At 29.2% G+C, this 11,008-nt stretch overlaps 1 protein-coding gene across 1 annotated transcript in view; it reads right to left on the bottom strand.

Moving 5' to 3' along the window:
- Positions 1–9,587, bottom strand: part of LOC106471857 (ADP-ribosylation factor-like protein 3) — a 14,268-nt gene extending 4,681 nt beyond the window's left edge. The window contains exons 1-3 of the mRNA XM_013932481.2: positions 9,494–9,587; positions 3,831–3,974; positions 1,303–1,419 (exon numbers count right to left, since the gene is read on the bottom strand). Of these exons, the coding sequence (XP_013787935.1) occupies positions 1,303–1,419; positions 3,831–3,974; positions 9,494–9,496 (264 nt within the window). The 5' untranslated portion in view covers positions 9,497–9,587. The remainder of the gene's footprint in view (positions 1–1,302; positions 1,420–3,830; positions 3,975–9,493) is intronic.
- Between the last annotated feature and the right edge of the window lie 1,421 nt (positions 9,588–11,008).

An 11,008-nucleotide genomic window follows, 5' to 3' on the forward strand; every position in this document is an offset into this window, starting at 1 on the left:
TCCATATACTTTAAACAACTGAAAATGCCTGTTTTGTGGTGGTGAGTTAGATGAACATCATTATTACCGTATTTTTCGGTGTATAAGACACTTTTTTACCCCAAAATTTGATGTCAAAATCTGCTTGCGTCCTATACACCGAAGGTATGAATAATATACATGTATATAAATATATTTAGGTAGGCATGCATAGTTTAGTTCAATTGAATGTGTTATTTATAACAATAGTAGCTTCTTTTTTTTCTTTTAAAAACATAACTATTTATAATGCTCCCTAAATAATAAAAAAATAAATTATAGTAATGGAGTTAGTAAAGTTTTCCACAAGACTTTGTTTTCAAAATAAGAATGCGTGTTATATTCCGAAAAATACGGTATATATATATATATAAAACAAGAACTTTTGTACTTATATGTGGGTCTTGTACTTTTTTTGCAATAAAAGTTAACCCTAATTTTTGGTAGGGTTATTTTAGTACTTTACTAAATTTTATTGATTTCAAATATTCTATTATGAACACAAAATAACAACGCATACAAAAAATACAATACCCTATAACAATTATACTTTAACTCACTTTTTAACTAAGCTATAAGTGCATTAAAATATTTCCCTTACTTGGTCAAGATGAAGTCAGCAATAGCATCTGTAGGCCAAATAATTCAAAAGCTGTTATGAGGACAAGCTAGCCTATTATGTACTTCATTAAATTAAAATATCCTTTTCTGTTGGTTATAAATAATGTGTTATAAATATAAGAGAGAACTACTGACATTTTTTGAAAGACTGTATGAAATAGTAGAGTGTAGCATGTGGGATTTACTTTGTGGTTTATATCTCTGTAAACCAATATGATTGGAGACTTGCATTACAACTCAGAAGCTCAAACAGGGGATAGGATATCAAAATTGAGCAATTTTGAGCAAACAAGTGTCACGTAATATAGAGAAATGAAGATTGAGAATTTATTCTAATATATTCTTTTGAAAATTAAGAAATTAAAACTTGATATACTCACCACATTTTGATGTCACATTTATTGATATACATTGATAATAAAGAAGTTTAATTAAATTTTGAATGTAACTATAAAAAGGTTATGACCTTTACCTACATGCTCACACAACTTTGGTGAAACTTACAAACACTGTGACAACTTACTCATACAAATTTGCTTTCAAGCAATTAGTAATTAAGAATATTTAATAATTCTCCCTCCACAACACCAGGTAACTAATAAATGCAGCAAATAAATTTAATTTAATAAGTACAAGAACCATTAAATTGAAAAAATTACATACCAAGACATCTGTATTTTCAAAGTAGTTTCTCCAGTATGGTCTAATTTTTCGTTGTCCACCAATATCCCAGACATTCAATTTAAATCCTTCAGATTGTACACTCTTAATATTAAACCCCTGATTTAAAGAAAAAATCAACACTTGATATATGTTAGATAAATACAAGATTGAAAACATTGTGTGGTAAAGTATAAGAATAATGTAACTTGCATACATGTATCAAAATTAGTCAAAATAATTATCATGACATATTACTATTACTATTGTTTGGAATATATCATTAGCAGCTTCATAGAAGTAATAACAAATCATCAAACTTTTTGGGAAACTTCTTATTTTCTCCAATATTATTTACTAATATGAAATAGTCATTTAATTTACAAGAAATTATAAATAAACTGGTAAGAAATTATGTGTATGTGTGTAAATTCTGGGCAAGTAAGTATTTATGAGATCTAATGATGTTTGCACTAGAATAATTTTCATATTTTAAACTGCCAAAGTAGATATAAATAAAAAATACTGTCTTAGACATTAATGGTATTTAATGATGTATGTTTGATAATTTATTACTCTTATTTATGATTTACAAACATACACATATTTCTGTGACAAAAAATATTAGTTAGATTGTTCATTCACATCTAACAGTATTTACTAACTTTCCTTGATTCAAAATAAGTTATCCAGATTCTCTTAGTCAGACATTTTCAGCAATGGTTATTATAGCTTAAAATCATTTACATTTTTTAAATTCAAAAACAAGTATTCGTAATAGAAAAACTTTTCTTCTAAATGTACACTGCACTTCATTGGAAAGACTGAAAAATTATAATCTAGATATCTTACCCTAATGAAATCTATAATTATTTGTTTAGCAACCATAAACTGGACAGAGTAACAAATGAGAGACATTATTCATGATATTTTGTCTAATGACTATTTCCTTCACAAGTTATGTCTAAACAAGAGAGAGTTGCTACTAAATGTTTTCACTGTGTATCCCTCTCTATTAGGTTTTGGAATCCTGGCAACAAAGCTGTTGTCCCAAATTACATCCAGTCTAACTTCTGGTTGTGTTTACCTCATTTATATTACTTATGCAGACAAACATACTTTGAGTTCAGATTGGCTTAAATGGTGCAGTGTTATAACAGGTCCTTACACATAACACAATTTAAAAAGGACTTTAATTGCATAAAGCATCATCTTATTTCCACAGTTAATAATTAAATAATATACAAATAATGAATAAAACTAGTTTAATTTACAGGTGAATATTTTTGGTGTTTACACTTACTTGTACACTAACTTTCATATATGTAGGCCAAAATATAAACTTAATATTTTATTATCTGCTTCAGGATAAAATAAAATAAAAATAAACACTTAAAGAGAGCACAAACTAAATGTTACAACACAAGTACTGCTAAACGAGAAGTGATAGTTTGGTATAATTGTATAGAAGGAGTCACATGCATCGAAAGAGTGTGTCACACTTATTGGTGGAGGGTTGTTGCATGATGATTTGCATGTGAGAGGCATTTGAATCAGTTGATTCACAGATGGGTGGGAGCTTCAAGGCTTGTAGCATGTGAAAAAATATTTTGCATATAGAGGGCAGCACTAAATGAGAATAGCTATTTATGTAAAAAAAAGGTAATATACCATATCAGAAACATAAGAACAAAAAGGTATCAACAGACCATTTGGCCTATTAAGGTCAACTCTTACTCACAAAAAAAATATATTATGACAATACTTATTATTGCAAGTTAACTATAGTACTCTTAATCCATATAACTACCTGGTAACATTTAAAATACTTCAAATGAATAGAAGACATCATCAGGTAAGCCATTCTACAAATTCATAACCCTAGAAACAACAAAAAGTGTCAAAGAACAAGCTCAATCTGGGATTCTAAACTTAAAACTTGTTACCTTCAATTTTTAAGATTTTGCTTCCAACTCTTAGACTAGCACCCAGAAGAAGACTGTTCAAAACACTAAAACTTTTGAGCATCTGAATCTAATTCTTCTTAAATATCCATAATAAAACATGACCAAAATTTATTCCTCTTAAAATGATGTTTTATATTAGTAGCCTGTGTCTATTCTCTTTACAACACATTGATACTATTCCTTATTTAAGTGAACCACAACTGCACCAGTACCCAAGTAAGACTTCAACAGTTTTGTACAAGGATAATCTATTTGTACTTAAATTCAAAATTCCTGATAAATAGAATCAACATCTTTGATATTTTCATCAAAGATAAACACTCAATAAAGAGCTTTAGGGTTTTACCAACAATCTCATCTGGATCACTCCTTGATAATTAATAAGAATAATGCACTTATGACACAAGAAGTCCTTATCATACTTACATATCTCATATTTAAGAGTTTACACTTCTCAATATTAAAAGTAATTTTTCAAGTTTTGTCCCATTCACTAAAATTTCTCCTAATAACCTTTTAAACACACCACTTATCAATACCAGTTTATAATTAAAACATACATACCTGGGTTGGTGTTATGTGTGTTACATCCTCAGATGCTAATGATTTTAAAATAGTAGTTTTTCCTGCATTGTCTAAACCAAGCAAGAGGATACGAAGTTCTCTGTTTGGTGCAGATTTAAGTTTCCGTAATAGTGAAAGTAAACCCTTGAAGTAAAAACAAAACATCAGTTCATGTTAATTGCTGAATTAATAAAATTTTGTCTGTTGAATCTACTAAGAATTATATCAGAACACATGCACAACTTATAACTAAATATGGTCAAAACATTCCTTATTAAGGCACAGTACAATTTGCTATCATTCCTACACTTTTCTTTTACAAGAACAAAACCAATATAACAGCAACTGAAAGTATTTTTAAGAGTAATAAAAATCTAGTCACAAATACTGTAATGTCTGAAGCATAATAGAACATAGTGATGCATATAAAAAATATACATTAACAATTACTCAATAAGACATAAACTACAGTTATCACACACTCCATCAACTTTAGCTACCAGAAAACATACAAGTTTTGAAATGAGGTCTGCAAACTGATTGTCCACTTATATGAACAGAAAAAAACATTCATTATCCAATTTTGGACTATGTTACTTATACATGAATAAAAACATCTGTACCTTGTACAGGATTTCACAAACTCTCATACTCCATTTTAGATCTAAGATACAGAATTAGATTGTAACAATTATATTTACTTCTACCATAAGAAGCTGGTAAATAAATGAGCAAATGTATCATGTTTATACATATACCACTTATAAGAAGGCAAAACTGCAATGAATCCTTGTCCTATATCTAATCCCACATATCACACTAAAACGTCTGGACTACAAATTAATAACTCTGAGGTTTGACTACCTATTCTCACACATATAACACAGTTTTCGATTTAAAACTATAAAGTATGCATGTTTGTATTTTCCAGAGATATGGCTAAAAAAGATTTAACATGCAAATTATTTTAAATAATTAATCACAAACAATAGTTATAATTATAAAATTATAATTTATTTGCCCCTCCAGTAGCTCAGCATTAAGTCTCTGGCCTTATGATTAAAAATTGAGTTTTGATACCTGTGGTGGGCACAGCACAAATAGTCCATCATATAATTTTGTGGTTAACAACAAATACATAATACTCAGTGTTATAAATGACTTATTAGATACAGCATAAATCATTAATCAAAATTCTCCAAGTATTTATCACGGCAGAAAAAATGTACTTGTTCTAAAAACTATATGCAACATTATGCAGTGAAGACTGTATTCAGAATAACTATGTGGTACTGATGTGTGCTAGCATTAGAAAGCCTGAAACTCATCAGCACAGGTTTGTAAAACACCATAGCATTTTTAGTAGATCACTAATTATTCACTATGAGCAAATTCATCATTTTAGTTATACATCTGTTAGAAGTTGTTTCTAAGCTGTTGTTTCTTACAGCAAGGTTTATGCATTCAGTTTTCACTACAGAAGAACACCATACTTGAAAAAAATTGTAATACCAAATAAAAACTCTCTATAAAATGATTTTGGAACATACATATATTAACAAAAAGAATACTTTTATTAATCCTTGATACATTAGTATTTACTGTCTAATGCATTTTGTTTTGTTGTTTGTCATATGTACTTCATGAATCTCTGGTGTGTCAGATCATGATGACAAAGAATTTTTTATGTGGTTCTCACAGGAGCTACATACTGTATTACTTCATGATAAAAAGAAATAACATAGCCGGCATGGCAAAACATTCACAAACCTTTCTTCTGGTAACATATCACCAAACTAAGCTTTTATCACTTTGTTCCAACTGCTGTGCAATTCTCCATTGAACTGAAGCCAAACTGGCTTACACCATTGAAAAGAACAGAAAAAATTATTTCATTATATCACACCAGCACAACCAAGGTTGAGAAATAGTGATAAAACTAAACTTGTATTAAATTACAGGGTTCAAATTGGTGCTTTTTTATTCAAAACTATTTCAACTTTCTTCCTAAAAGGCTAGAGTACCATGACATACTCAGAATTAACTGATCAACATTGTCTACTAAGTACTATGGACTTGTTTTGCATAAAAGGGATCTGTTCATTTGCTAAGAATGTCTAATTTCGAAGGCAGTGGAGTTAGTTACTTAAAGAGAGGACACTTGAAGTGGAGAGATGTAGCAATGCATTTAGTACTGATCAATTCAGATGTTCTACAAAGCCAAAGAAAAAACCTGTGGATCAAGTGATAAGTGAAGAATACAAAAACTGATCAGTTACCAGATTTATCACACCAGAGACCAAGAGGCTCCTAATCATGACTGAACCTACAAAATATTATTCAGAATAGGAAGACAATGATCATGAGATGTACTATTTCTCTATTAATTATGAGTAAAATACAAAATGGAATTGTTGTAATGGGTTAAAAACAATAACTTCTGAAGGAAATACTGGAAGTAGGAATAAACTTTCTAAATAGCCAACATTTCCAGAATGATAATGATATGAGCCACAACCTCTAGGAAAGGAATCAGAAACAGCCCATTCCTCACAGATCCACAACTACTGTAGATATAACAATGATAAAGAGGCAAGAAATGAAGAATGAAAAGTTGTCCAACACTATCTTAATGGACGACTTTAGAAGAAAAGTGGGCATTTCCTATTATGCCATGAAATGAGTTTTTCATCTCATAAATCAACAAAATAATAATAATGATGATGATAACCCTATAATAAATAGTATAAATGTTAGTAGTTCATGGGTCAACCATGCAAATATTTTCAGGTATCTTAAAAAAGTCACTAAAAATGTACATACACAGTAGGTTCGTTATTGGAAAAACAACCATCAGGGTATAATAATACAGACCTATTTACAGTAGTTCATCAGTTACAACAAGACATTTTCCTACCTTTTGGCCTTACTGTACCTTTGAATCTAATCAATCAATAAGTTTGAAGACTACATTATATGGTGCATAGCATGCATTCTTATGATGTAAATTGATTAGAGCACCAATATATGTGTAAGCTTATCGTTTATTTTATATGTGAAAGATTTTAATGCTCACAAAATTCTACTGGTAAGCCTCTTCTAGTAAATTACTCAATGCTTGATTCAACTAGTTACATTGTGAAACTATTTTTCATGGTAGTGTTGATAATCATTTACTGCATTAAGAAAACATAAACAACAAATAATAACTTAACTGTATCCTACTGGAATGTTTCTGTTTTAATAGGCACTTAAACTACCTGAATAGATTCAGTGAAGTTTATTTAAATGCATTATTGGCTTATGTTTTGTACAGCACATTGAATGGAACACTAAGCCTAGGCTCAACCATTCACAAAAAGGAGAAAATGTAAGGTGAGACAAAAATTACCTTATTAGGATTTATACCATTCTTTTTTTTTTAATTTCAAATAACTATTTATTAGCTTAAAATATATTAATCTAACAAACCTATTATTACATATTTATAAAAAAATAAGTTGGGCTCATCAACAAAATGCCAAATTAAGACCTAAGTACTTACTGTACAGACAATCGAAATAAGCAAAACCAAACATGCTTAATCATTTTCAACTTGATTTTCTGAAAGATAACAGTTCACTTACAATAATTTTTACAATGATTAGATAAACAAGACATCCAACTATAATTATATTGCATTTTTAAAGAACATTATAGATGTTTTTGTTATATAGTCATAAAATCTTATGTTAAAGTTAAAATCGAGTACATGCATATCTTACTATAAAAATAAAGATACTACATAAGTGGTTTATTTATTTACAGGTTACAGGTGTTTATCACTGACCAAAGCACAGGCTCTCTTCCTTCCAATTGCCGAGTCCCATCACAGCACATTTGCACACAGTCCAGGTAGCATTGCACTGTTTCTAATTTCAAACCACCAACCACAAGGAAGCAACTGGTTGGCAATAGTTTATTAACTTAGGACATAATTTATGTTTTATATCTTTTACGATTATCTAGAAAGAACCACCAGTCTGGTGTAGGTATATGTGCTTACAAAGCTAAGCATTGAACAAAGCTAATGTTCAGTTTTGTTTGTGGATCAACAATACTATAACCATTTGAAATGCTCAAATTGCTCTTATGTATATAGAGAAGGCATTCTATTTTCAATCTGACAAATGAAGTTATCACTTTTATTTAAAAATATAAAGGAATTGGATATTAACTATTCATAGTACATTGCTACCTTAAAGCTGTTTCAGTTTTCTCTATCTTTCTGTATTCTTATTTATCAAAATAATAATTGTTTTTTGTGACTTGTTAGATGATCTTGTTATATTCTTCTTTACAAAATTCTTATCCAGCTGCCTCAACAATTGTTTCCTTCTTTTTTATTACAAAGTGTGTTGTGTATATTTATGTGTGTTTATGTATAGATTTTTCTAGCATTTAGTTCATTGGACAACAAGTATTTTCAAAAATTACACACCCATTTGTACTACTGTAATTTAATATTGTTATTCCTCTGATATTTTGAAGTCACATCGAACCATTATTTTATTCTGTCAATACAATATGAAATGTTGTTGTCAATTATTTACATTTTTTGTGTGTTTTACCTAAGTTATTCTTTATATTTCTACTTACAGTTCATGACTGTTACAAAAACCATATCATGTAAGCAAGCTCACTAATTATTTAACTGATAAGAAAAGCTTTTCATAGTAGTTTTCTTTCAGATTATGAGTTCAACTAAAGCATGTCACAATAAACATAATATACTGTGAGATTCAAACTACAATCTGTAATTTCATGATCAAAAACCAGAAAAACACAAATAAAAATAACAGAAAAATATGCATCACTAAAACAAAAGGTATTGGGTTTCAAGGCATTTGATTAAAAAACCTATTTAATACCAAACTATTTAAATAGTGACAGGCATTTTATGTTAAAACTCATAACAAAGCTAAGTGAATGTAAAACTATTAATTGTCTAATATTATGAAATACAAATAAAAGAGCTTCAAATAACATGTATCTCTATCTGATTAAGATATAATAATTACTTGGTTATCTGAATTTTTTTAACGAATGCCTAGTTGGAGTAACAAGTATTCCTAATCAAACACATTTCTTTCCTTTTTACACTAAATATTTTTGTTGCAAAATATAATAAATATACACATACATATGTTACACCAATAGATATATTACAAGCATGTTAACATAAACTATGAATCATAGTATGATAAAATTGGCCCATGTCAAATAATAGTATTAATACATAAAAACAGATTTTTAAATATGAAATTATGTGCACAATTTCTCCTATTTTCTTGAGTTATCAAAGGTCTCATGCCAATTTTAAATTTAACACAAACATGAAAACAATTTAAACGTTATCGACTCCTGTCCTGTAATGAAGTAGATACCATATGTTAATTATATAGTGCACTCAACTACTATAAGTCTATATCAATATCATATTTATAGTAATTAATTGTTACTGTTAGTGTTAATACTGACGGCCATACAATCAATGGGTTCGTCGAATTCTAATTCTAACGTAAAACATTACTTCACTTTAATATTCATTATTTAAAATTGTTCATTTCAATTAAAACTGCAATTATTTTACAATGAATACCATTAAATGTTTTTTCATTTACCATATTTATGTTTTAGTTGTTTGCCTATGGAGTTACCATGGGATGAATTAGCGAGGCTTGTTACTATGCGATGGTCCTGCCATCTGTTTTACAACTTGAAATAAAAATGCAAACAAGAAATAAGAATATATGTGACTTACTTCCACTAAAATATATATTTATTTCTAAAAACCATCAAAGAAGCACTTTAATAATTTCAATCAAGCATACATAAAACCTATTATTAGGTTTAAAACATTAATAATATAATTTATTATACTCAAGCTGTGGTTTATCAGATAGCCAGGAACAATAGTACAAAAAGTATATCTATGATATATATATTACTTTTAAAAGCAATATGTAAATAAAGGTTTTTGTATTAAAACTAACGATTTTGTAAATAAGCAAAAGAACAATAACAAAATGAGTGTGACTTATAGAAGTAAGCCAATTGTCTAATTAGGAAGACATAAAAATAGCTTTTGTCTCAATCAAGTACACTGACATCTGCCAAAAAGTTTAAGTATCCGCAAAAAGCAGGTTTCTGGAAATACTACGCGGAAAATATTATGAACATGGACAGCAAACGTAATTAAAACAAGAATAAGTAACCAAACTAAAATATTTATTCACAAGGCGTAAGTCTTCATTTAGTTGGCTGGATTTTGTATTAAGTGTTGAAAACTACGACTGGTTGCTAGGGTGAGAGAGCAGATAGGAAGTGCGTCAATATAAGTGAAAGGAAATTACAGGTGCATTCAGGACAAAGGTTACAGCAAGAATAAATATAGAATCATGTAGATTCCCCGGTGAGCTACCTATGGCGCGAAAATCTTTCGAAAAGAAAAAACAATAACAGTGCTGATTATAAGTTTGTAATCTTCACGCTTATTCATCGGGAACAAAAAAAAAAAGAACATAAAAAAGCATAATCAGCCTAATCAGGGAAGATAAACACCCAGCTCATGCTAATTTTACAAGTCTCAGTATTACTCCTTGTAACAAGTATGACTCTACTCCAAGAGGTCGTAAGCATGGTCATGCAAGTATAAACCTATACAACAAGTGTTGTAGTATATCACCTTTGTCTAAGGTAGAGGACTGGTGTAAGTTTACAACACTCCCATGTCCTCATTACAAGTTTGTCACTAAATACATGCATGCACGAACATTTAAAAATTATTTGAATACGCCTAAATAAAGATATATGTTACACTAGTTATGGAAGAGTATTCATATAACCACACAAGAAATAATTATGCATTTTAAAAACAAGGACATAAGTGTTTTCTTTGCAAGTTGCGAGTAAAATTGCTTGAAGTAGCAAAGGTTAATTTAAGCTTAAAATATGGTTTTATTGCTAACAAATGGTAGTAGGTAGATATATATAATATACGAAATTTTCTTAAAATTTATCAGTATAATGTTTAATTTTTCTCTGGTTTTTAGTTCAAAACGAGAACAATTTGGAAAAAGTTATGAGCTAAATCAACCCTAAGTGTTACTCTCTACATATATAGGTCACGTATTTTG

The sequence above is a fragment of the Limulus polyphemus genome, unplaced genomic scaffold (genome assembly GCF_000517525.1).
Source record: "Limulus polyphemus unplaced genomic scaffold, Limulus_polyphemus-2.1.2 Scaffold4906, whole genome shotgun sequence".
Lineage (NCBI taxonomy): Eukaryota > Metazoa > Arthropoda > Merostomata > Xiphosura > Limulidae > Limulus > Limulus polyphemus.